This window comes from Vulpes vulpes, chromosome 3 (genome assembly GCF_048418805.1).
Source record: "Vulpes vulpes isolate BD-2025 chromosome 3, VulVul3, whole genome shotgun sequence".
Lineage (NCBI taxonomy): Eukaryota > Metazoa > Chordata > Mammalia > Carnivora > Canidae > Vulpes > Vulpes vulpes.
Genome location: NC_132782.1, coordinates 62,664,943 through 62,691,644, shown reverse-complemented (window position 1 = coordinate 62,691,644; position 26,702 = coordinate 62,664,943). Strand labels below are relative to the sequence as shown.

The 26,702-nt window shown below is 54.8% G+C and overlaps 1 protein-coding gene across 3 annotated transcripts in view; it reads left to right on the top strand.

The window, feature by feature from the left end:
- LPCAT1 (lysophosphatidylcholine acyltransferase 1) overlaps nucleotides 1-20,617 on the top strand; it is a 46,460-nt gene extending 25,843 nt beyond the window's left edge. For all 3 annotated transcript variants that reach the window (XM_072752674.1, XM_072752676.1, XM_072752675.1), the window contains exons 4-14: nucleotides 3,035-3,147; nucleotides 4,231-4,291; nucleotides 4,611-4,669; nucleotides 6,635-6,669; nucleotides 7,703-7,757; nucleotides 9,719-9,801; nucleotides 12,837-12,962; nucleotides 13,515-13,668; nucleotides 15,359-15,457; nucleotides 16,402-16,540; nucleotides 18,403-20,617. In XM_072752674.1, the coding sequence (XP_072608775.1) occupies nucleotides 3,035-3,147; nucleotides 4,231-4,291; nucleotides 4,611-4,669; nucleotides 6,635-6,669; nucleotides 7,703-7,757; nucleotides 9,719-9,801; nucleotides 12,837-12,962; nucleotides 13,515-13,668; nucleotides 15,359-15,457; nucleotides 16,402-16,540; nucleotides 18,403-18,587 (1,109 nt within the window). In that variant the 3' untranslated portion in view covers nucleotides 18,588-20,617. The remainder of the gene's footprint in view (nucleotides 1-3,034; nucleotides 3,148-4,230; nucleotides 4,292-4,610; nucleotides 4,670-6,634; nucleotides 6,670-7,702; nucleotides 7,758-9,718; nucleotides 9,802-12,836; nucleotides 12,963-13,514; nucleotides 13,669-15,358; nucleotides 15,458-16,401; nucleotides 16,541-18,402) is intronic.
- Nucleotides 20,618-26,702: the final 6,085 nt, after the last annotated feature.

The following is a 26,702-nucleotide window of genomic DNA, read 5'->3' as shown; positions in this document are numbered from 1 at the left end:
ACCACAGCCCGGCTCTGCTCCTCCTCACACTGCTCCACCCCACCGTTCCTGCTGCGCTCTGCCCGCCTCTCAGTGTTCAGACCACGTGTGTGTCGTGCTGAGCATGTCTGTGATGGATGGAGCAGGGCTGGTCTGGTGGGAGGTGCATGGTGCTGGGGCCCCAGGGTCCTCACTCCACCTGACTTCTCTGAATTCTAGAGAATTCTCTGAATCCTCATGAATGAGTATTAGTGTTCAGGTGACGCTGATGAGAGAACATTGTGTACATGTTATGTCGTTTTTCTAGCAAGTGGGGCATTTTGAGAGGGTCTAGCATGTTGTGTGCTTTGGCAAAATAGCTGCTAACTGGCATTTACTTGATTGCGGATCAGATGGCTTCTGCTTAGGCCGCTGCCACAAAGCACCACAGACTGTCTTTTAAATAACACGTGTATTTCTCACACCCCTGGAAGCTAGAAGTCTGGGATCAGGGTACCAGCAGGCCAGGGTCCCGGCAAGGGCCTCTGCTGGGTTGCAGACAGCCACCTGCTCGCTGTGTGCTCACACGGTACAAAGCCAAGAGAGGTGCTGAGCCGTTGGTTAGGACCCTCCGTGGTCTTCCCCTGGGAACGGTGACGCAGGCCCTCTGTGAAGACAGAACCGTGTCATCCAAGGTGGTTACAGAACAAAAATGAAATGAAGGCACAGCTCCTCTAGAGGAAGCGGGACAACCCTCCTCTTACAGGAACTTCCTGCAGGAAGGCGTGCAGGTGCTTGGGGAGGCCGGCCCTGGGCATGTTGGGCTAGTAACTGTGAGCCTTGTCCAAATAAAGGACTATACGCCCTGTGTGGAGAGTGGAGTTAAACTGAGTATTTTCTGAAGCCCAGGCAGAGACTGGTAATTAGCAGATAGGGAGTCCACTTAAATAATGCCGAAGGGTCCTCACAGGCTCCTGAGTGTGAGGCAGTGTGGTCCCTGGTGAAGGGTGCAGGAAACTTTGAGTTTTGTGGAAATGTCACATGTTCTGATTTCTTCTTTTCACTTTTAAGCTTCAGGCTGTGGAATGTCAGCATTCTGGGGAAGTTCTGGGGTTGGGGGCATGTCATCTCCCCTCATTCACGCACAGATTACATGAAGCCGCCTCTCCAAGTCTTGCCTTCAATTATGGCTCACATCACAAGTCAGTTGTAGAGGCTCATGGTTGCATCTGCTCATCCACCTCCCAAGGTCAGGGAGCTGAGCCCCATACCATACCCTCCACCCCTGACCTCCACCTCGGGGTGTCGGAGGGAGGACCACCAACATGCCCTCCTTGTGCAGGGGCCTTCACATAGACTGTACATTCGCAGTCATTTCAGAGATGCCTTACAGAGATACATGTGGAGGGATGATGGACCTTACAGATTTTATTACAGATTTTAATTAATTTATTACAGATTTTAATTAAAACTCAAACATGGCACATCCCGAATTGCATCCCCTACTCCCTGATTTTGAAGGTAAATCTGGATTCCCGAGAGCAGCACATGGCCAGTGGGCTGTCGCTGGCCCTGACTTCTGGCTCCTCTCATATATGTGGTTTGAAACACGATGCTTTTGGACCCTTTGACAGCTCACAGCTTTGGTGAAGAGATGATTGTTAAAAATATTCAAAATATTTTCACCTTTGGATTTACAAACACCAGTGGGGGTGATGAGCCCAGTGATTCTTCATTCTTACATTGTCGGTTTACATTCTGCATCCTTGATGTGGACACCTGGGCGTTTATGAACCTGCATGGACTATGAGAGGACAGGGCCTTCTCACATTCTGGCGGGATGGGCAGCCCGGGCCTTTTTGCAAACCTCGCACCGGGCTTGCTGGACACACAGCCATGTCTCCTGTGTCCTTGAGAGTGGGCTGTTCAGTTCTGGGGTCTCCACTGTGGGGTTCACCTGGAGGTCCCCCAGAGGAGGTGGGGTCTGAGATTTCACGCAGAGGACGAAGCCCTGTCATCCTCGGAGTCTGGGGAGCTTCCCCCCAGCTTCTGTGTCAGGTTCATCCCGACGTCATGAAGAGCCATCCTCGTCCATTGTCACCGGAAGAGGGACCTGTGAGCCCGACTATGCTTTGTGACACCAGCCTTCCCTCCCAGCCCTGAGAAGATGGCAGGGCTGGTGCAGACGTGGGACCTGCCAGCTTCACTGCGGGGGCCCTGCGGGTGACCCCCTCATCCTTCCCCACCGTGCATCATCACAGCAGAGTCAGGAGGAGTTGGCGAGGAATGAGGGAACAGGGAGAGAAGTTTCCACATGCTGGGGAAAAGAAACATCACTGAGGCCACACGCAGCTTAGATTTTATGAGCCTCCGTGGACCTGACTGCATAGAATTTTGTTCCGTTCTTTTAAGTGAATTTTCTTTTCCCTTTTGGAAGACCTCCCGGAAAGAAAAGTCATGACATATTATTCCTTATGAGTGATAAAAATGCTCAGAAGAGAAGCCTGGAGCTGAACCTGGACCCCCCAGGGATGTGCCCGGCTGTCTCGGTCCCTCACACGTCCTCCCCAGGAGAGGAGAGTCGTCGTGTCAGTTTGGGGTTTCTCCTCTAAGAAGTACTTTCCCACCTTTAGATGCTCTTGCGAGAGAACCGGGCTGCTGTTGCCATCAGCTTTGGTCTCAGGGGCATGTGCCATGTGCTGTGCGTGGCATGTGTGCCATGCTGGTTGGGACTACCGCCGTGTGTGTCCTGTGTGTGTCCTGGGGCCCCTGTGACCGAAGGCCGCGACCTGGGTGGCTGAAGACCACAGATGCTGATACTCTCTGCTGGGGCCGGACGTTGGGATTGAGGTGTGAGCAGGGCAGGCTCAGAGGGAGTCAGTGCAGGCGACTGCAGCCTCTGGCGGGTCCCCAACTCCTGGAGAGGACGTGTCCCCAGGCTGTGGGCACAGCAAGCACTGCAATCTTGGCCTCTGTCGTCCCGAGGCCTCCTCCCTGCATGTGTGGGGCTCCTATGCATCTCAGGGGGCTCCCCTCGTCCTGCTGCCCCACACAAATGCCTCTCCTTCCTTTCCAGCGCTGATAAAGTACATACGGCCAGTGTTTGTGTCGCGGTCGGACCAGGATTCCCGCAGGAAGACCGTGGAGCAGATCAGAAGGCGGGCGCAGTCAAATGGGAAGTGGCCACAGGTAATGCAGTCCAGCTCGCACTCTAAGCAGACTGATGCTGGGAGCCGTGGTGGGGACCTAGAGGTGGGGGCCGGGCCGCAGGGACCCATGGGGCCAGAGCTGGCTTTCCTTCCCTGAGGGCTGGGTCCTTTTCCTTCATTCTGTGATGAGCATGAATTCAGGATTACACTAAGTGTCAGGTACGTCTGGCCCTAAAGTTCTAAAATGGAAAGAAATGAGGAAAGAATCCTCCTATGTATCTCGAGTTCTCCCCGGGCAGAAGTTGGCTAACCTGCCCTTGGGGTTGGTGCAGTGTCCCACCTGAATCGCGTGCCAGTGCCTACAGTGTAGCCATTTGCTCCTGAGAGCCCTGGATGGGCATCACCCACGACTGTCTAGCTCCTGAGGGATTGCCAGGACCCCTCAGCCAACGTCAGCTCTGTTTCTTTGAGGCAACATTGAAAAGAGGAGACCCATGGACCATCGGTTCTGGTTCAGGGACAGTGTAAGGCCTGACTCCCAGGCACCCTGCCTGTGGGCAGCCCCTTGGCGGCTGGGACATCTACAGTACCCTGGCTGCTGCCCCACAGCTGGGAGCAAAAGCGTGGGCTATATTTTCCAACACGTGAGGGAATGTTCATTTTACATTATGTTGCTGGAGGTCAGTGTGAGTCAGAGCAGTTTGGAAGTTCCAGGGGAGCATTTCTCCACAGGTCCTGTGGTGTTTCTGGCTGCTGGCGCATCTGTGCCAAGCTCTAGCCCTGGTCCCGATGCCTTCAGTGAGGGGCGTCCACTGTCCCCTCTACTCCGCCCCCGTGGTGGCTGCCCTGAGCTAATGCTGCGCCCATGCAGCTGTGGCTGGCCTTGTGGGGCCGTGGGCACCCCTTGCACTCTGAGGTGCGTGCTGTTTGCATCTTTGCATTGCTTCCAGAATTTGATAGAACCTGTAGTTAGAGAGGAAATCCATTCATGCTTCCATCAGGCGCCGTAACTGTTTCAATCGAATGTGATTAAAGCAGCTTAAGCACGTCAGCAGTGCAGAAAATAGACTTATTCAGGATTTCGTTTGTTTAAGGCTGACTTTTTTTTTCTTTTCATTCCAAGATGATGATTTTTCCAGAAGGAACATGTACCAACAGGACCTGCCTAATTACCTTCAAGCCCGGTATGTGCTTTTCTTAAATTCTTTGTTTTTTCTCCATGAGCAAGCGGTGGAGACCATTGCTTCAGTGGCAAGGCCGGATTCCCACACAAGTGCCACTCAGGCTAGAGATGGTCCTGGTCCGTCCACTGTGGGGTAGGCAGGGCCTGTGGTTTCCCTGAGATGGCACAGCCAGCGTCCATGTGAGGAAGCCTCCCGGGTACCCAGTGACCCTGGGCCTGGAGGACATGGCAGGAAAGCTTGTCCTGCCCTAGGGCCAGTGTGGGAACTGCCAGTGGACGACCCGTGGCCCTAAAATAACCTGATGCCCCTTTCCATGCAGGCGCCTTCATCCCCGGGGTTCCCGTCCAGCCTGTGGTTTTACGATACCCAAATAAACTGGTAAGAGTGTTTTCCTGGGATTCTGCGAATTGCCTGGGCATGAGGATTTCCAGTTGTTTCAGCGGGCAGCTTCTAGTCGGTCCCACTGTTCAGAGCAGCTCAGTGTTTGTGCACAAAGTCCCATCATCATGGGTCATGGAGCGTCAGCCCTTCCTCCTGGCCGATCAGTCCTGACGTGTCAACGCAAGACGTCCCCCGTGTCCTCAGCCACCCATCTACCTGGGAGATGTCAAGAGTGTTGAGGGTCTGAGGCTGGAGGCAGTGAGAGGGATTGGGTGACTGTTTAATGTGCCTTCACTGCACACCTGCTCTGCGCGGGGCTCTTCACCTGTGGTAACCAAGCAAAGTAGGGAAGGGCATTTGGGGCCCGAGCACCTGGGCGATCTTGACAGACCCCCGCTCGGGGGAGGCAGGAAGCCCAGATGAAGACACTGCAGGGTCTGGTCGGATCCCTGCTGTGGCCTCTGCATATGTGTCTGTAGAAGCAGCCGTGGTCGGCCGCCTTCCTCGGGGCCACACCGAGCTCCCGTGGGTGCTCTTCGGTGCCGGCTGCATCTCATTTCTGCTGGAAGCCACTCGGGGTGGATGTCCTTGCACCTTGACGGGTGTTGGGCAGCCAAGACTGGTCCAGGCACTCGTGTCCGTGGGCGCTGGGTGCACCGCACTGTTCCTTGGTCAGGACATGGGTTGGATTTGCTCGTTGTGCTGAGCTTTCTCCCTGTCACAGCATGTCTGTGACGGCAAGACAGAAGCTCCATGGTCACACACAGTGGGTCTGGAGTTGCTCATATAGACGCAGCAGATTCTGTGTGACGTCTGTGGTCCTGAGGGGCTGGCCCCCTGTTTCTGGGCCAGGCCCACACGCCGGACCCTGTACCTACAGGTGCAGACCCCTCAGGACAGTCAGGAAACGAATGTCAGTCAGAACCAGTAGCCACACAAACTGACGGGTGGAATTATCCTCTCAGCACATAAGTCCATCTGAAGACGTGCATTCGTTAGCCAGTGTCTGGGGATGAGAGAGTCTGTCGTCTGTGGCATTCTAGCTTCTCCATTTTTTAAATTTGACTCATCAACTTACCTTAATCAAGTTGCCCTTAGTGGGTTCCAGAAGCGTTCAGCTTCATTGTCAGAGAAGCAGAGCGGCTGCTCTGGGCTCTCTTCCCGGGTCTGTTGCAACCGTCGGCTGCCTCGTTCCAGGAAGAACTGCCGCTGACGGCTCCACGTGCAGGCCTGTGCGGAGGAGGAGTGGGTGGGGCCGGGTGGGGGGGGTTCCCAGGGGCCCGTGGAAGCAAGCAGGTGGGTGCAGAAGAAAGAAACTCCCTCAGGGGACCAGCTCAGGGCAGAAACAGGTCATGTGTCCTCTGGCGTCCACACCTGGGGGACTGGCGCAGCTGCCAGAACTGCGAATGGGAGCGTCCCCTGCGCTCAGGGCTTGGGGCACACACAGGGCCTCCAGGGGTCCTGCTGCCCCCTTCCAAGCCTGGGCTCGTCTGCTGGGCATCTGTGGCCAGGCGTTGAGGCCAGAGCCCCAGGGGTGCAGGTGGGTGTGGGTGGGGGACAAGCCTCACGTGCAAGTGATGCTGACAGCAGGGCTGGTGTCACGGGACTGCTCACAACGCTTGCACTGAGCAGGCTCCTGTGTTGTAGACTGAAGTTGCCAGTGGCCCCTTGAATGGGGTTGGGGGTGGAGGCGGGGCAGGAAATGGGCCTGGGGTGCCCTCTCAGGCAGTGCCAGAATTGCTGACTTGGAGCAGAGGGAGGACGTGAGTGTGTCTGGATGGCCTGTAGGCAGCAGGCACCCACCTGCCTCCTTGTCCCACAGTGGACTTGAGGGGGTGGTAATGGCATGTCTGGGGTCGGAGGTGGACCAGGCCCAGGGCCGGCCTGAGGGTGGGCACAGCTGTGGAGGGAAGGACGCCCCACATCTGGTTGTGACTCATTTTGCTCCTTTTCTATCCCCAGGACACTATTACATGGACGTGGCAAGGACCTGGGGCGTAAGTCATACACTGCGCTGTCTTGCGTCCCATCCTCCTGGAAAGCTCAGGGGCCACTTGGGTGACTGCCCTACACACTGATTCCTCCCACAGTCAAGTTCCACCCCCTTTGAGAACCACGTGTACAAACCCAGCCTGTTCTCATGCTCCCGGATTCTAGGACTAAGTCAGTTATCGTCAGCTCCAGTGGGAGGGTGACCTGGAGCTGTTGTCAGCTCAGTGACCACTGTCACATCTGCAGCCACAGCTCCTGGGAGAGAAAGGGCTGCGGGGATGGCTCGGGGCCTCCGGGCACCTGGCGTTCACAGCAGAGGGTGGCTGGTGGGGCTGGATGTCCTTCCCAAGGCTCCTGGGCCAGGCATAGGGAGTGGATGCTGGGGAGGGGCCCTGAGGGCAGCATGTGTGGGTGTGGTGTTAGCATGGCTGAGTGAGGCTGGAGCCTGCAGGGCATGGTGGCCAGGCTCGGGGTGGCCATCACGGAGCAGAAGCCAGGTACAGTTAAGCAGTGTACAGTGTACAGTTAAGCAGGCAGTTATCCCTGGCCGAGAGGAGCGATGGACCAAGGACCAGGGACTCTAGGTGGCACCCTATCTCCAACTTCTGCAAATAGAAGGGTGGTGATGCTGGTTCTGAGGTCAGGAGTGCTGGGGCCGGCCTCGGGGTTGGCATGACTTAGGGTCTGTTGAGTCTGCATCACTGGGGACGGCTGGGTCACAGGCAGTGTCCCGTGGGTGAGGTTTCCAGCATGGAGGATACAATGAGGAAATAGGGGCAACCACAGGACAGAGGAAGGCTGTGGGAGCAGGGGAGGGACAGTGAAGAACCCCATGTGGTAAAGTTAGCCCTGTCCTCTTCACTGTGGTGTTGGGTTCCGCTGTAGGTTGAGGGAGGCACAGCATCCCCGTGAGAAATAACTGCCTGTAGTGCCCTCTGCAGGGGAAGGGCGTCTGCAGCGTTGGCTCCCAAATTAGAAGTCATTTAATTAAAGACATTGAGAATCTTTTAACCTAAATGTCTTAAATCTGTTTTTAAGGTTGAAAATTTTGTGGCTCACGCTGTGTCAGTTTCACAACCGAGTGGAAATTGAGGTTTGTATGGATGCAGCGTAACAGTGTCCTATCCGAGTATGTGGGTGTGGTGTGAGTGCATAGATGCCACGTGCTGCGGAGTCCTACAGGGGTCTTGATGTGATGCAGGTCATATGGGGTCTCGACGTGATGCAGGTCATCAGGGGTCTCAATGTGATGCAGGTCATCGGGGGGTCTCAGTGTGTGACCTAGTGTGTTATGGACTGAGCAGCACAGTGTTAGGCTGCCTTCCCTGGGGTCTGCACAGACACGTTATAGGATATTGTGCTGGTGTCTACACCAAGCAGGTTGCAGTGTTGCCTTGTCCCCAGGATGCACTGTACGAGTGCAGCATAATGTTATCTGTGCAGACATGATATGGTACTGGTGTCTGCAGGTGCGTCGTTAGGTAGTTGGTGTCCATAGAGATGCCATGTTGGTATCTGCACATATGACCTCCACAGTGTCACGCTGCTGTCCGCAGGCACGTGTCATACAATGTCACATTGGTGTCTGCAGATACAATATGTCATCTGCCTTGCTTTGAAGTCTTTCCTCCTCCTCTGCTCTTTAGAGGTTCCTCCCCATGGTTTTTCACCAGGCATGCGTGTCTTGCGTGATTTTGCAAGATTCAGATGGGTTTTTAGAAATCTACAGGGAAGTTAAACCTTTCTTTTATTAGGGTCAGCGTAGCTTAAAGGCATTTATAATTGGCACCTCTGCAGTGAATTCGTTTTTGGCATCTTTCCATGGTACCAGTGCTGCTAAAATTGGATGGCAGATCTGTCATCCTGACTTTCTGTTTAATCCATGGTCAGATCACATAACCGGCCTCCAGCTTGGCCCCCTGGACGTGTCAAAGTTAGGACACCCATTCTCTCAGCTGGATCATCCACATTCGTGCAGCGTGTACATTTTATCCAAGTGGACGAGGAATAGAGTTCCTTTCCTTAAAAAAGGGAATCAGTTGGCTGGTCCGGCACCTGAAAAGTAGAGTGAGCCCAAACACAACATACAAAGCGTTTAATGAGGCAATTCGCTACCTTCCGATGAAAGTTGCCGAGTTGCACTGAATTTACAAATGAGCCTGGCCATCAGCCAGGTTCCAGGTTTTTCACTTCAGTAGAACATAAGCCGCTTAATTACAACACACTGAGCCAAGAGGTCCCTGGCCGGGGTCCAAGGGTGGCAGGCTGTCCACGCACAATGTTGCATGTGGCTCGCCTGCGGGCGGCCAGGAAACAGTTGTGTAGTGGGGCTTAGGGGAGGACGCCTCCAGGCTGCACTGCTCTGTCTTGGGCCTCATTCCCCATTGTAAGGGTTGAAAAGAAACCCTGACTTTTTGAAGTCACTCGGAACGTCTTTGCGTGTGCTGTGCCAACAGGTGCCGTCATTGTGGTTTCCGTAGTGTTCAGAATAGGGTAGTGGGTGAGTGAAAGCACGTGATGGGCACTCATACGGCTCCAGGGTGTGCCTGTGTATTACGTGTCTGTACTGAGAGAAAGCTCAGCGGTCTTTACCTCATCTGCACAGCCAAGTTGGCAGCAGGGTGTGGGACTTGCAGGACTTAAAATGCTGCATAAGTGTCGCACATGCAAAGACACACGGTCACAGGACAACTTATTATGATCTCACAGCAGTGAGTGTCACATCTAGCAGCCTCTCCGTCACGTGGAAGTGATGTATTATCCCCAATGCAGGCTGAGACCTTTAGAAAGGGAAGTATCCAAAGAGTAAGCATCTGTGGGAAATACGATGCACTTGCAGCAGGAGCTCTGTGTCAGGAGAGTGGTTATTCCCGCCGGGCATCGTGGGTTGTAGTCACACACGGACGTGTGTGTGCATGTGCATGTGCGCTGCGACATCGAAGGTGGTTCTAACGGAAAGTGCTCTGACAGTTGTTAATTGTGTCGGACGTGTCGCTGTCACTGTGGGGCCTGGTAATACGTGTGGAAGTAACGCAGCTCTTTCTCTACTCTCAGTTCCTCCCCGTGTACAGCCCTTCGGAAGAGGAGAAGAAGGACCCTGCGTTGTACGCCAGCAACGTACGGCGCGTCATGGCAGAGTGAGTACCCTTCGTCTTGCCATAAGGGAGTCAGAGGCATTTGCTGGGACTCCCGACCCTCTGTGATCCCCCAAGTGTTACTCAGGGCTCCTGTGCACCTGCTGGTTCCTCCTTAGCATCACACAAAACATAGTCACCAGCATTCAGGAAACAGGGCTTTGTGGAAATGATGAGTAAGCATTGACAGCATGTGGGCAGGATTGTGTGTGGCCACACACTCTGCATGCGCTGTCTCTATTGGGTCGTACTTCTGGACCTGCTTCATCACTGCTTCACTTTATACATCGCCCACGTGTAGGTAGGAACCAGTGACCACGGTGTGGGACCTGTGGTCCAGTGGTGGGGCAGCTACGCCAGGCCACCCATGGGATCCAGCTAGCGGACCGTTCGCTCTTCTTCCTCACCCTGTTGGAGTGCTTGTGTGGTGTTTGCTAGTGTTTCTGTCCTCTTTCCAGTTCACTGTGGGAACCACACACCTGATCTTCTAAGATAATGGGCACGACTCTATGACAAGCATGGGAGCACTTGGGTGGTGTGTCGGCTGTCTTGGATGCGGTGATGTCAGCCCGTGCCCTCACCCGCTGTGTCCCATCTTCTCTCCTGTCTTCTGCTCCCAGGCAGCAGGGGCTTCGGCTGCTGTGGTGGGAGGGGTCTGGGCAGCCCTGTGGCTCTGAGGCATCCCCTGTGGGTGGCTCGTGTGGCTTCGGAGCGGTTTTCCCAGGCACTGTGGCAGGGCTCACATGACCAAGGTGTGACACAGACCCCATCCCCTTGCCATGGCGGATCAGACCCCCCACATTCGTGTCCTCTGGGAGACCAAACTAAGCAAAACCATAACCTCAGTACGTCAGTTAGAAGCCTGCAAGGTGTTCACACCGTGCACACATGGCCCTTAGGCAAGGAGGCACTAGGGACACAGTCCAGTGGGTCACTGCCACCTCCTAGGGCACCTGCTTGCCCTCAGCATCCCGCACTCGGCCATCAGGACGTGGCTGACTCCTAATTTTGGAGAAGTCGAGGTGTTCAGTGACTCCTTGTTCAACCTTTCCATACAGAACAATCACAGAATCAAGGGCTTAACAGGTTAGGTGTAAGGGGTTTTTTTAGTGCACGGTCAAATAAATTAGCTAATAACATTTAAGAACATACGTATCGTGAACTTCCTGTTAGTGGAGGAGAAGCATCACACACCGAACAGAAAACGACAGATACACCCTTGGGCAGCCCCTGCCCCAGCAGCCGCAGGAGAGCCCAGAACCATGGACGTGGGTCCTTGGACCCACGGAGAGTGTCACCCACGGCCCCTGAGCACGCCTCCTCCCGCTTCCCTGTGGGGTAACCCTGGGTGCTCCTGGGACAACCTCGCTCTGTCCCCACACGACTGTGCCCATGTTTGCCATGGGGATTGTCATCGCTGTAGGAGACAGACTCGGAAGCCCCTGTTTCCTGTCCACCTTTGCATGCTGTGTCGTCGTGGCAACAAGGAATTCCCTTCAGTTATGGAGAGGTGGGGAGGGGAGAGGGCTTCATTTGAAATATGTGGCAAATTCTACCAAGTTTCCTTTTTTTTTTTTTTTTTACATTTTTTAAATTTAAATTCAGTTGTCCATCATGTAGTATAACAGCCAGTGCTCAGCCCGTCACATGTGAGTTTCCTTTAATAGAAGAAGGTCACCCTACATGAAATGTGATGCAGCTCTGCATCATGGCTGAGCCCTGACCGTGGATCCGAGGGCGCTGCCCACCCTGACGAAAGCCACCCTGGCCCCGTAGGACAAGTTGAGCTTGTGGATGAGGCACCTGGTGAGGCGGTGTTCTCAAGGCTGCGTGCTCACATCCTCGCAGGTTGCAAACCTCTGTAATGCTCAGCTAACTGCCCAGCTTGGGGCAGCCCAGGTTACACATCACTGGGATTTGGGGTCCACTAGGAAGCCTTTCTGTTTGGTGTCAGAGTGGACCTGAAACGTCGCCTTCCTCTGCACATCTGCATTCAGAGCCCTCACCATCCAGTGGCTGTGGTTCTGGGCTTCTGTGCAGCAGGGTGCCTATGGGCTTGTGGGAGGGTGCTGGGCAAGCACCCAGGGCAAGGGCCATAGCCATAGGGGCCACCCCACCCCTGCTTCCACCCCCGTCGCCTGCCCCGCCATTCTCCAGGTCCCTGGCAGTCATTCTGTCCTGTACGGGCCACGCAGGAGGGACACGTGGGAGTGGACGGGGCTTTTCCTGTCTGTAGGCAGCCTGAGGAGATGAAGCCCGTCCTCCTCATGTTGGGACCCAGGGGAAGTTTGGAGTCAGGTTTACACCAATGTTCTCAGCGTGTCTGTCCCACGGGGCCTTCCCTGGCTTCACGTCCCAGAACATGGGCTGTGGCGTGGGCCTGTGCCATCACCTGGTGCTGTCTCTGCTGGAATGGCTGGGGTGGCCTTGCTGTGCCCACGGGAGCCGAAGGGACAGGCCGCATCTCCTGACAAGCCCCTGAACGCCGGCTCGAGAAGGGTCTCCTCTGCAGACCCTGTCCCAGATTCATGGGCTTTCATCCAGTTTTAAAGGTTTTAAATGTTGGGTTCCCTTGGTGCTGGCTGGTCCACCTTGCTTCCTGGAGCTCTGGCTGCACCCTGGGGCTGTCCTGCTTTGCCGCCGACCATCCTGTCTTGGACACCCCTGTATTCATAGTGATTTCTTCTTCCTCTTTAACTAAAATGCGTTTTACGGGGGCCACAGAATGAACATGCAGACACATCAGCAACAGCATGACTTGAGATGAGCCTTGTGGACCCCGGAGGTGGCAGTGGGGGTGGGGTTTGCCGACCACAGTGCATGTCCCCATGCATACGGCCACTGTAACCCCCAGATGCATGGGGTCTCCATGGGACGTGGGCGGGTAGGTGGGCTGGTGCCACCACTGTGTGGACCAGCTCAGGACTCCGAGGGGCGGGGCTGGGTGAGGGGGCCTCGCCGTTCCCTGGTTATCCTGAGCCGTCCTCCTCGCTCTGCTGCCCCAGGGACACTGACCTGGTACCCTCCTCTCCTTGCAGGGCCTTGGGCATCTCTGTCACCGACTATACGTTTGAGGACTGCCAGCTGGCCCTGGCGGAAGGACAGCTCCGCCTCCCCGCAGATACCTGCCTTCTAGAATTTGCCAGGCTGGTGAGGGCACTGGGGTGAGTTCTAGGCTTCTTCCTGGGGCCTCTCGCACTCCAATGGTCTGCTCAGGAACAGGGAATTCCGAAGAGCACTGCTGAGATGCTGCTTCTAAAATAGGGAGCTTCTGGAAACTTCCATCAGGCCCTCCCAGGGCCCCCACCCCCGCAGTTGTCGGTGACCAAGCTGGAGATGGCAGTGGGTACCGAGGGCCAGCGGGGGCTATCTGGCCAATCAAAGTGCTTGTTCTTAGGTTTTTCTGAGACTTTTCCAAATATCAGCTTGAGTCCACAGTTCTCTGTCTCATGACCCTCAGTGCTCAGCACTGCAGTCTCTGTAGGTGCCACCCCAGGGGTGGGTCCAGCCCAAGGGGCACACAGCGCATTCCTCCTGTGTAGGTGCTCAGGCAAAGTACGTGGTGTGCCTTCAAATTATTAGAACACCTTTTTTTGAAAATGAACTTGCTCCTTGTTATGTAAGTAACTTGAGAACTTGAGTCTTAAAACAGCAGGTACCCGGTTTCTAGCCTTCTGTAATTTTAATGAAAAATATCTTTTCCTCTTTTTGTGTAGGTTAAAGCCAGAAACACTTGAGAAAGATCTGGATAAGTACTCCGAGAGCGCCAGGATGCAGAGGGGAGGAAGGATGGGCCTCCCAGAGTTCGCGGAGTACCTGGGCATCCCTGTCTCGGACACGCTGGAGGACATGTTCTCCCTGTTTGATGAGGTGTGGCCTCCGCAGCAGAACCTCCAGCTTTTCAGTGTATATTCTCGTTACAAGCATCATTTGGGGATTTGGGAAGGAGAGACAGAAAACAGCTCCACCCTGCCCCCCTTGTCTCTTGAGTGCCTTCTCCCGTGCTTTCAAATGCACATAGAAATTTGACATTTAAGTTAACATTTGCTAATAAACGTAGCTGTAGTTTAGGGTTTTAAAATGGGATCACTAAAGAGCCTAGTGATACCAGTGAAATACAGAATTCCTGACCCGTGGCCTCTTTCCCAACGGTCGGCATGCAGGGTCACCACCAGCCTTCTCCCCGCGCAGCGCCAACCATGCGTTAGAATCGGTCACCCGCCATGGCGGGACGAGGGGTCATGTTTGCTCCTGGGCAGCCTGGAAACGGACGGCCCTATGGGGGGCGTGGGAGGCAGGAGACCGCGCGCCATACCTGCCGTTCCCTGGATGTTCATGCAGCAGCGTGGACGCCTGTGTGCACCTGGCAGGCTGCGGCTCAAAGGGCTCTGTCAGACGTGCATGTTGTGCGTGAACATAGCATGTTCATGTTTCCTGTGACAGTGTGGCGTGTCCTGTGTGGCAACAGGGTAGTCGTGGTCTGGCGAGTGGAAGAACCAGGGAGAACCAAGTGACTGAGACGCACGAGAGACTGTGCGTTTGTGGACTCGTGGATCTCGTGTTCTGCAAGTGACACGTGTGCTTCCCGCTCAAACCGGGTGGGCTGACCCGGAGACAAGCCCTTTGTAGAGGCTGCTTGAGCCTGTGTCTAGGCCGCACGGTCCTGTTGTCAGAGCCCTGGCGCCGCTGTGTCTTCACACAGGTGTTTGACAAGTGTGAGATGGGGAGCAGCGAGCATGGCCTGGGCATAACCAGGCAGTACTCATGGGCACCAGACCTCTCACTGCCGCACGTGGGTCGTTAGGGTCGGTTTACCACTTGAAGTGCACGAGGCAGATACTCCCCGTTCACACACACAGCGTTGGACCCCGAGGCCACACACCCTCCCAGAGCCAGGAGCACGTATGTGCAGGGGCCTGATGAGAACCCACCTGCCCAGCGCTCACCTTCCCTCCAGAGACCACCATGTGCACTGGATACCTCGACGGCCGGCTAGGCGCAACTGCGGGACACCTGTCACTTGCTCTCAGACGATGCCCAGGCGCCCCCTGTGCCAGAAATCTCCCCGCCTCCCAGTTGGCCCCCTGGCTTGTCCCGCTCACTGTGGTGCCCCGTGGCGAACCCAGCATCCCTGAGGAAATGCCGCGGGGAGGGTGCGGTGGGCTGGGCGTGCGTGCCCACCACATGGGAGCTCAGGACGCACCTCCGTGCTGAGCACACTGCTCTGCCACAGGCCGACTAGGTTCTCACCACAATGTGAACCTTGCCGTTTGCCAGGGGTTTTCTCGAAGTAAGGCCGTAGCCGGTGACCACCCTCGCGGGGCATGAACTTTCTTGAGAAGCGTCGTGCTGCGCTGCTCTCGTTGACTTTGAAAATTGGTCATAATGGCCTACAAAGGGGTGTGGCGTGGTCCCCTTGCATAAGCCAGTTGGTTAAAAGTGTTCTTTCACGATACTCATTTCACGGAGGCAGATGCCACCCAGCGATTGGCGTTAAAAGCCAGCTCCCATTGCCGTCTGTGGGGCTGAGCAGTCCCCTGAGGGCTTATCTCTTTCCCAGGGTGGAGACGGCAAGATGGACCCTCGGGAGTATGTGGTCGCCCTGTCTGTTGTCTGCCGGCCGTCCCAGACTCTGGATACCATCCAGCTGGCGTTCAAGGTAAGTGTGGCATTTACAGGAGTTTAATCTGTAGGATCCAGGAGGCACCGGGTCACATCAGGCCCGTCAGACATTATCATACGGTCAGACTTCCTTTGTGCCTATCTCCTCGCAAGCTTCTATCAGCTATCATTTGTATAAATGCTCCAGAACCTCCTTGGACCAATTTCTGCCTGTAGTTCAGATCCACACCCACAAGGGCAGAGTAGAGTCGTTGTGAGGTCCAGGGTGCCCATAATAGTACCCTTACTCACCTGCAGATTCACCTGGCCGGCCTCACTATGACATTTCAGCTAGGATAGAGCCGGGCTGGCTCTATTCACCTAGAAACACAATTTTGTCAGGGTCTCAGAAGGGGTCCTTCCTGCAGGTGCAACTCACATTGGCTGGACTCATTGAGAACGTCATGGATAAGCCAGTCAGCTGCTTTTCTCTCACTGCTTGGAGAATCTCCCTTTTCTTGTTTATGACCCCAGCAGACCCTCTCCGTAGCAACCATGGGAACCCCTGTTGGTGCACAGTGCCTTACGTGGACTCACACCAAGGGTAACAGCACTCACCAACTCTTCAGTGAGTCAGTCACTTGCCCGAACCTAAGCATAAGCTGTTAGGAAGAGGGTCAGTGGGTCAGCCACCTTCTAAGGGCCGAACGAGGTGGTGGCTCATCATTTCGTTGATGCACCCCCATGTGCCAGGCAAGGCCCAGGATAAGGGCTCCCTCCCTGATGTAGGGACACACTTCTGCTGCCTGGAGCCCCTCCCATGGGAGAGCAGGGCGTGTGCTCAGACCTCAGTAGGCCTCGGGGGTCCGTTTGTGAGCTGAGATCTGGCCGTCCTAAACCGGAGGGGTCAGGGCATGCTCAGACGCCCGGGACCCAGTGAGCAGGAGAGGGGACGGCTGCACAGCCAGGGGGTCATGGGGTGACACCGGCCTCTGCTTGCAGATGTATGGGTCACACGATGGCTACATCCACGAGGGAACCCTGTCCAGCATCCTCAAGACTGCCTTGGGGGTGACAGAGCTCAGTGTGACCAGCCTCTTCCGGGCCATTGACCAGGAGGGGATGGGGAAGATCACGTTTGGTGAGTGGCCTGGGGGCAGGGGGACGGAGGGCCCCGGTGAGCAGGGATGTGCCCAGGAGATGGGCACAGGGACTCCGGCAGGAGCCCTGCCATCCATGACCCCCAGGGCACCCTGTTGTCTCCTACAACATGAAGTTCTCGGGAGGAAGATTCTTCCCCAGGCTGGGCAGGGACAGGTTAGGGGATTTTGAACCTGATTTGAACAGGGAATTAATTCGTCGAGCCAGTTCCCAAGCCGACCTTGGAGCCCCGGTTCAGTGCTGTCCCCCGGGGCTGTGGGCAGGTGTGCTGCAACTGGACAGGACCCCATGGGGTCCATGATTCAGGTGCCCCTGGAAGCGTGAAGCCTGCCCCACCAGGGCCGGCCTCCGTGGGTGTGTCCTCCTGGGGGTGCAGGGTGGGGGCGGCTCCTCACCTCCAGGCAGTGTGGGACAGCCCAGATGCTCAGGGACTCAGACCTGCAGCCCCTGCAGGCTGAGGTGAGGGGGTTGGGGCAGTGGGATCCCAGGATGGCCAGCCCCCTCGGCGGGCCAGCCAGCGGGCACATCGGGAAATGAATGTATTATCGCTAAAAAACAGTAGACATTTGCTCAGGAAAGGTCATTGTTCATGTCTTGTTTGGATGTATTTTTAAAATTGCATCCAAATGTCAGACACGAGTGTGTGTGTTGGTTTAGTGTATGTGTGTGTGTGTCCGCCCACGCTCAGAGGAGACTGTGCGTCCAGGAGGGCGGGGATGCTCACGGTGAGCAGGGACCAACTGCACACATGGTTGCTGTGTCCCGCAGAGGAGCACCACAGAGGAGCATGGCCTCCTGCACCCCGGCCCATAGGTGCTGCCGGGCTTTTGGAGGGCGCGCTCTGCCCCAGGACCTGGTCACAGGGCCGTTGGGAGATGCAGGGCTCGCAGCCACTCAGGGCCTGTGACCAGTCGGAGGGTGGCCCTGCCTCCCGTGTGCACACCTGGTCTCTCCAGAGCGTAGACGCATCCCTGGACAGCACCTCCCTGGCTGACATCAGGTCCCCACCTGGACGCTCTGTCCCGTCCCCAAACCAGAATCCAAAGCTGTCTGGGGCTTTGACCCCTGATGAACAGCATCTCCTTCCCACAGGATGTGTACCCAGAGTGCACCACTGAATTCAGAATCCTGTTTTCCGTAGATTTCCCCAAAACAAGGATACCTGAGAGGACTCAGCTCTGTGCGCCCAGAGTGGTTTATGCACAAGAGAGAACACAGGAGGGTGGCCCCTGTCCCCTGCCACCCTCTCCCCTCCGCCTCCCATCTCTTCTCCAGGCTCTCTCCCCTCCCCCTACTCTTTCCCCCTCCCCTCATCCTCACCCACCCCCACCTCTCACCCTCCCATCCTTCTTTCCCCCTCTCCTCATCCCTCCTCCCTCTCCTCTCCCCCTCCCCAGTCACTCTTCCCTTCCCCCTCCTCCTCTCCCTTCCCCCTCCTCCTCTCCCTTCCTCCTCCCCCTACCACCCTCCCATCTCCCCTCCAGGCTGGCTCTCCCCTCCCCCTTCCTCCCCTTCCCCCTTCCTCCTCTCTCCCCTCCAGGCTCACTCTCCCTTCTCTTTCCCTTCCTCTCCTCCTCCCCATCACTCTCTCCTCCTCCCTGCTGCCCTCTTCCCTCCCCCCTCCCCTCCCTCCTCTCTCCTCTCCCCCTGCCACCTTCCCATCTCCCCTCCTCCCCACCTCTCCCTTCCCATCCCTCTCTCTTCCTTCTCCCCTCCCCCCTCCTCTCCTCTCCTTCCCTCTGTCTAGGTGGTATCCAGGGTCCCCCACACAGGCCCAGGGACAGGAGCCCCCACATTCCAGACATCTGCCCCCTGGTAACCCAGGTGCCTCTGTCTTTCCAGCTGACTTCTGCAGGTTTGCAGAAGCATTCCCCAACTTCGCAGAGGAGTATCTGTACCCCAAGCAGACACACCCGGACACCTGCGCACAGACGCCGCCCACCCTGACCCCCAACGGCTTCTGTGCCGACTTCAGCCCTGAAAACTCGGACATTGGAAGGAAACCGTTTCGTAAGAAACTGGACTAGGACAGGCGGTGCGGGAGAGACGCAGCCTCCCTGTGGCCCTGCTGCCACCCACCTCCACGGGGCTGCAAGCCTGTTTGCTGTGGCGCTGCTGGGCCTCGCTCCCCCGTGTGCTGTGCATGCACCGGCCTCAGGCCGAGTCCTGAACACCCGGGGTCGTTTCACTCTGTTCCTTTGTGGAGAGCCCAGTGTGTGTGTGTGTGTGTGTGTGTGTGTGTGTGTGTAGGGGGGGTGACGCTTGCACCCACACCGCATGGGCAGGGGGTGGGGGCTGTCCCTCCCATGGCGCTCAGGCCAGGGCCACCTGCACTGCCCTGGGCTCACTTTCCCCCGTGGTCTTTCCCCGAGTCCCCTTCTGTGGGTCTGCTCTCGGCAGCTCGCACGGTGGACCAGCCTCCACACGCACACACACCACACACGCGTGAGACGGAGATGTGTCACGGGTGTTCTGATTCCAGCACAAATTCTCTGCCGACCTCTGTGGAGTCACGGCGTGATAGAGCGCTGTCTGATTTTTAAACATTTCTATATTTGTGGGAACTCATAAGTATTTTATAAACTTCATTTAGATACTCCAGGAAGCATTCAGCATTTTTTTAAAAAAACAAAAAATTCTTTTCTACTTCATCTTTCCTTTGAGGGCCAGAGGATATTTATTTACAGGCCCTTTTTTGATAGAATCCGAGGCTGTCTGGGGCTTTGACCGACATCTCTTCCCAGCCTCTCTCTACCAGGTACATTCCTCCGTCTGGGTCCGCCACACGCACCCGGCCCAGAGCGCCTTTTCTGCTTCATTAATCCTTTTCAAATCCCCCTCTTTTATAAACGTTACCGGCTTGGTATTTGTTTAACATGACATGATCTCCTTCCCTGCAGCTCAAACTCCAGCCGAAGCGCTGAGTGTAGGTGAGGTGGGTAAGTCAGGCAGGAGGTGGAAGCAGGGAGGCCGTGGCTGGTGTGCTGAGCCTCCAGGAGGCGGACGCCCGGAGAGGCCGGCATAGCCCTTCTCTGACCTGCACCTGCGGGGCGCGGGACCGGGTAACCCAGACCTACATGCAGACAGCGGGGAACGGCTGCGAAGGGCTCCGGGGCCACGTGTGCGGACCCCCGCCGGCCCTGTGGCCTCCCCGCGCCCCAGTACAAGCATGGCACCCGCCTGGCATCCGGGAAGGTATCCAGGCCACCGAGCCGGGTGAGGAGTGGGGCCTCTGAGCCCAGGGAAGGGACACTGTGCTGTTGCCCCCTGGCCCGAGCTCAGCCTGCATCAGTGTGTCCTTGCCACACGGTTAGAGGTCTGTCTGCTGCTAAAGCACAACAAGCACAGGCTCTTGTGCATCCTGAAGCAAGGCCTCCAGGTTTGCTTGGGAAAGAAATTCTTGGGAATTTCGAAATGAATTTGATTTTATACTTGGGCATCTCCATAAAAGGTGACCGCCAGGGCCAGAAGTCCAGGGAAAAAATGTTTACTGACTTCCTGGTGTTCTCGCTGTGCGTCTCCGCTGATGGCCGGTAGTAAAGGCCAGCCCTGGCCTCCATTCCAATGGCCTCAATTCAATGGCCTCTCGGCTCGGGGTTGGCAGACATGCAGCCCAGACGCAGCCTTGTAGCTCACCGTGATCGGCTCGTCACTGCAGAATGCGTAAAGATTCATTTTTAAAAGAGAAAACATACAAGTGACCAATGAAGGAGGTAAATAAACTAAGATATTCTGAGGGAGGGGCCCTGGGCACACGGCTCCCGCCCTCTGTGTCTGTGGATGAAGGGCTTTTTGAATGAAATGCTGCTGTGCATTTTCAGGAAAAAAAATCTCTGATAAGCAGACTTGGAATGGATGTTTGTTCCTCCTGACCCTCTTCTCTGCGTCGTGATGTAGCATCAGCGGCACTCAGAACTGTGAATGTACATAGACTTAGATTCAGTCCCCTTTGTGTGAGGTGGGACAGGAGGGCCCCACGGGGACTGAGGGTCCAGGCTGCGCGCCGTGAAACAGCTTTGGATTTTCAGTGGAATGAATAAAACATAGTCTTACACACCTTACCGTCTCACACGCGTGTTCTGTTATGTGTGGCTTTTTATTAGAACGACAACAGCAAGCACGTCTGGGAGGTTCAGTTGGGTAAGCACCTGACTCGGTCTCAGCTCCAATCTTGAGATCTCAGGGTCATGAGTTCAGCCGCATGTTGGGGCTTTAAAAGATATAAATATAGGGATCCCTGGGTGGCGCAGCGGTTTGGCGCCTGCCTTTGGCCCAGGGCGCGATCCTGGAGACCCGGGATCGAATCCCACATCGGGCTCCCGGTGCATGGAGCCTGCTTCTCCCTCTGCCTGTGTCTCTGTCTGCCTCTCTCTCTCTCTCTCTTTCTCTCTGTGACTATCATAAATAAATAAAAATTTTTAAAATATATATATATAAATATACAAAATAAGTAATATACAAATAAAATCAAAAAGAAAAGGAAAGAAGACAGCAGCAGACCTCTCTTAGGCCGTGACACAGAACCAGTCAGGATGGAGTTTCTTGGGGGTCCCTGGTGGCTCAGGGGTTGAGCAGAGTCTGCCTTCAGCACAGGTGGTGATCCCAGGTCCTGGGATCGAGTCCCACATCGGGCTCTCCACAAGGAGCCTGCTTCTCCCTCTGCCTGTGTCTCTGCCTCTCTGTGTCTCTTATTAATAAATAAAATCTTAAAAAAATATATTCGGTTTTCAGCACTTGTCCAGCTTGTCTGGGAAACGCAATAATTGTAATTCTATAGAAAAGGCTTCCTTAAAAAAAAAAAAAAAAAAAAAAGGCTTCCTTGATCTCAGGGAAGGTCTAGAGCAGTTCCGCATTATCAGGACAGTGGCTGACATTAAGGAGCTCAGACGTGTGTGGCTGTTCGCCTGCCTGGTGGGCTGATTTCTAGAATTTCTCTATCAAACACACCTTAACACACTTTGTGAAGCAGAGATGAGACAGGGTCTTGTATGCACTTCTCTCAACAGGACAGTAAAAGGCTCAGAATTAGAAGAAATAGGGTTGAAGTATTACAATCCCCCAAACAAAAGGAAACAAAGCAGTGAGGTAGCTGCTCCCTCCAAGGATGGAGCACCACTGGCTGGTCGGGAAGCGCGGAGAGAGCAGAGGCCCTGTGAGCACGCTCAGAGAGGAGGGTGCCCCCCAAAGGACGTTCCACCGTCACAGCGGTTTTTTACTTCTTGCTTTGTGCTTATATTGGCTGTTTGATGCCCTAAATGTGCATCGCCTCTGCAGGGGTCGCAGGGACATTCAGAGCTGGACCTGCCTCCCAGTGGAGCTGGAGGCGGTGGCGGCCACCAAGGGCTTGGGGCGGTGTGGGGACTGCAGCCACGCTGTGCAGTAACGAGGTACGAGGTATGTGCCTACCACCCCCACGGCCGTGGCTTCTGGGCCTGCTCAGCTCCCCTGCATCCGGGTGGGAACAGGCGTGCATAGGACACGTGCAGGTGGGAGGAGGAGGGCCCCCCAGGTGCTCCTGGGATTCCCTCAGAGGCTGGAGGCAGAAGAGGCATCCCTGGCCCCCCGACCAGGCCCTGCTGCGCCCTTGCCTGCGCTCATGCAACCCAGGAGCCAGGAGCCCCAGTAGGAGCTTGCCCCTAACCCTTGGCTCTTGAGCAGGGCCCCAGACAAGGGGGCACCGCCCATCCCCTCTGGTTCCCACCCTGCTCCAAACATGTGCTTCACCCTCTGCAAGAACATTCTGTCCCATGGATCTTCGCATCCATCCTGGACAGAGTTAATGCCGCTACGGCCACACACCCTGCTGACTGTTCTCCAACGTGGAGAGTAAGCCACAGTCACCACTGGCCCCCGCTGGTATTCCTGAACAGGATGAGGGGGAGGCAAGATGCGGGGCAGGCGGGTGAACAGTCGACAGCTGATGTGTGCACTCTCGTGTGCAGATGCCACATGCACAAGCCAGGAAGCCATCCTGTGCGTGTCACCGGCCTCCCCTTACACCTGCCTACAGGCCTGGGACCCGTACAACTTCCCTCCCTGTCCCCCGCTGCAGGTGTCCGCAGCTCCAGCCAGGCCCTGGGATCTGAGGGCTCTGCACCTAGTGGAGGATTTTCGTTCCAAGGAGTCTGGGTCTTTATGAGCCACAACCTTAGTGACGGAATGCCCGGGGGACTCACCAGGCTCCAAAGAGAACAGCATTTTTTCCCGCCTTCTCTCCACGTCCTGTGGGTCAGCAGCAGGGGCAGCCCCAAATAGCAGCTGACCATCAGGGCTTCAGAACAAGGGGCCAGTTGTGTCCCCACATGGGTGGGGTCCACCCTTGGGAGTCATGACAATGTGGGAAAACCCGAAGCTTCATAGAGAAGCAGAAACGGGCTCCTGATGAGGAGGGGGAGCTGCTCAGATGCAGGGGCAGCAGGCCGACCTGGGGCAGGTCCTCGCCGCGCCACACGGGGCGTCCTCTTGGCACTGCCCCCAGAGCTCAGCCCTCCCCCGCCCCCGGGAGGGTGGTGACACCGCGTGCTAGGGGCTGAGGGTCCACGGAAATAACAGCAGCCCTGCTCCCGGTTCACTGGCGAGGGGACCGCGGGCAGCTGGGCTCAACAGACAGGGAGATGTGTCCTGCGGAGGAGGGACCGCCCGGAAGCCAGGGAACGTTTTAAAGACAGCAGCACCGGCCGCCCGGCAGTAACTACCGGGTGTCAGCAGAGCCAGCCCGTGTCAGACGTGCGCTGCGCTGTGGGACCTCACGCATGTGCTGGTGCACAGCTCAAAGCCCAGTCTGCCGCAGCGGGCACCACCCTCGGCCACGCCACGCGCGCAGGTGCCACCCCGGGGCCGGGGGAGCTCGCTAAGAGTGGCCGACTCCAGCGCATGCCTGTTACGGCCCTTCGCAGTGTCATCCACGACGGGCAGCGGGGAAGGAACCCCTCATTAAGTCTGCAGATGGTGCTGGCAGAGTTGCTGAGGGCAGACAAGTCCATTTCTAGAAGGAGCAAATGAAAACGAGGACACATCCCCCCTCGGTGAGGGAGGATCCAGCATAATCATCCCAACACCCGGGGATTGGCACCGCCCAGGGGGCTGTGTCCCCGACCTGCTTCTGTCAAGGGGGGACCCAGGGTGACCCCCCCGGCCTGGGGCACTCCTGCGGTGGTGACCTGTGAGCCTCAGCTCACACCCCACTCCAGCGCCCCTGGGAACGAGCATCCTCCAGCATGCACTGGGCTGGCTAGAAGCAGAGGCGGCTGACCTCCAGCCCATGCGTCCTGCCCCAGACCGGGCTCCAGAGACCAGGCGCTTCAAGGAATGTGTCCATAAGGAAACAGCCGTGAGTGGTCCCGGTGAAACCCAGGCCGGAAGGAACTTGACCGGAGGAGAGATTCTGTGTCCCTCGCACATGACCAGGCCCCAGAAAGGGTAAGGTCAGGACAAATCTAATAAACTTAGACATCCGAGAACTCAATAAGCCACAAGCAAATTAACTATAACGAAGAGAGAGCAAGGCACATTATAAAAACACAAACTCTGAGAGCCACTTCTAAAGAGATGGCTCTATAAGCAGCCAGAGAAAAAGGAAACATCATCATGGAACAGAGAACCGCATACATGGAGATGCTCTGCACAGGGTCCGGGGGATGTGAAGGAGACTCTGACAGGTGCAGAAAGCCCCCCACAGAAAACACAACATCGAAATAAGCAGCCAATACAAGAAACAAAATAGGATATTTTTTAGGTAATAATTTATCCAAAGTGGGATGCCTGGGTAGCTCAGCAGTTGCCCATCTGCCTTCAGCTCAGGGTGTGATCCCGGAGTCCCAGAATCCAGTCCCACATTGGGTTCCCTGCATGGAGCCTGCTTGGAGCTCTGCCTGTCTCTCTCTCTCTCTCATTCTTTTTCTCTCTCTCTCATGAATAAATAAAATCTTTTAAAAAATAAGAAAATAAAATAAAATAAAATAAAATAAAATAAAATAAAATAAAATAAAATAAAATAAAATAAAATAAAATAAAAAAATTATCCAAAGTAAGCGGGAAAGTGAGAAAAAGCAACAAAGGACAGGCATCACAGAAAATGAGTAGCCCATTGTAAATTTCAATCCAACCATCCTAGTAATTTCACCAAATAGAGACTAAAAAACTTAATAAGTTACTAGACCGAATTTTTTTAGAAAACTAACGATAATGCTGTTTAAAGTCCTATTGAAAAATATTTTAAATGGGACATATACACAACATGCAAACATGACCATGAGGACGTCCACCGATGAACATAGAGACAAGGGGATCCCCTCGCACGACCACCGACGGCTCCGTTCCACTGGAAGACAAGAGAGTCCCAGAGTCTAGGAACCTGATGACACAGCGTAAAGTGTATTTCACAAGCACTGACAATTAAAAGGAGAAATAAACAAATCAGCAACTACAGGTGGAGACTTTAACACAGTTCTCTGGGTAATCAATAGAGCCAGCAGGGAAAGAAACATAATTATGTAGAAAATTTGAACCCCATTTACCAAATTGACTTAATTGCTCTTTCAAGTGCACAAGAAGCAGTTAACAAAATAGACTACACCCTCGGCTACAGAGTACATCTCAGGAAACTTCAAAATATTTAAATCGCACGGAGTTTGTACCCTTATCAAAATGAAGCGGCGTAACATGAACTCTGCCCACGTTGCGGGAGCAGAACTGGGCTTGGGAGCCCACCTGCCTGCACCAGAGACCAGCGTCCACCGCAGAGCCGAGCAGGAGCTCCTGCACGACAAGCCGGGCCAGGCTCTGCCTGTGATGCTGTCAACAGCCGGTTAGGTTCTCATTATTTTAAACTTAATGGAAGTTAATGAGTCCACAATTTTGCTTCTAGTCAGAAGAAACGGAGACTGGGGTTACCCTCCGTCCTGGAACAGGCCATCAAGTAGGAAACACTGATGGGTTTGGCCTCAGCAGTGAGGAATCTCAGCCCCGGACAAAAAACTGCTCTTATCCAGCCAAACACAGCTCAAAACTGAGACCTGGAAGAATGACCAGATGGGTTTACATTAGTTACCAGTAGCCCCAAAGTTCCAGAATAGTCTCAAGAATGCAAAACTATCCAGCACCCAACAGGGTAAAATTCACAATGCCTGGCACCCAATCAGAAATCACCAGGATGCAAGAAGGTAGAAAGAGATCTCCGATCAGCAGGGCCAGCCCCGGCCATGACTGGAGTGAGGGAATCTGTAGACCAGGAGTTGACAGTTTGTTTCAGGACACAGCTGTATCACCTGCTCAGAAACTGCAGAGCCAGTGTGCAATGTGCCCGGCAGAGAAATGAAAAAGATCTTTTAAAAGACACGCATCTGAACTCTAGAGATGAAAACTACAGGGTTTAAAGTGCAAATGCACAAGTTGGGATTAGGGGGGATTTGATACGGGCAGAAGACATGGCAAGTGATCTTGAAGATAAAACCGTGCAAATTCTTCAAAATGAAATAGAAAAGAAAAAATTGAACTTTGCATCAGTGAGCAGTGGGACCTCAAGCTGCCTGACATACATGCCCTGGGGTCCCCAAAGGAAACGGCAAAGAAAAAATATTCTAAGTAATAACTTCCCAGATTTGATACAAACCATAAACCCACAGATCCAACATGCCCAGTGAGCTCTCAGCACCGGAACCATGATGGAAACCATACCAGGCGCCTCATAATCAAATGCTAAACACGAGTGATAAAGAGAAAGTCAGCAGCCAAAGGGGTGGGGAGATACATTTCATACAAAAGAGCAAAGATATGCAGAAGAGCAGATTTCTTGTTAAAAACAATACAAGCTAAAAGACAGTGGAGCAACATCTTTAAAATAGAGAAAGAAACAGAAGACTGCCAACCTAGAATTCTTTACTCAGCAAAAATATCCTTCAAAACAGAAATAAAGATGCCTTTAGGTTTACAAAAGCTGAAAGAATTCATCACTGGCAGACCCTAACTCCAAGAAATATTAAAATAAGTACTTTTTAAAAAAGATTTCATTTATTCATGAGAGACAGAGGGGCAGAGACACAGGCAGAGTGAGAAGCAGGTTCCTCACAGGGAGCCCAACGCAAGACTCAATCCCAGGACCCCAGGATCACGCCCTGAGCTTAAGGCAGACACTCAACCGCTGA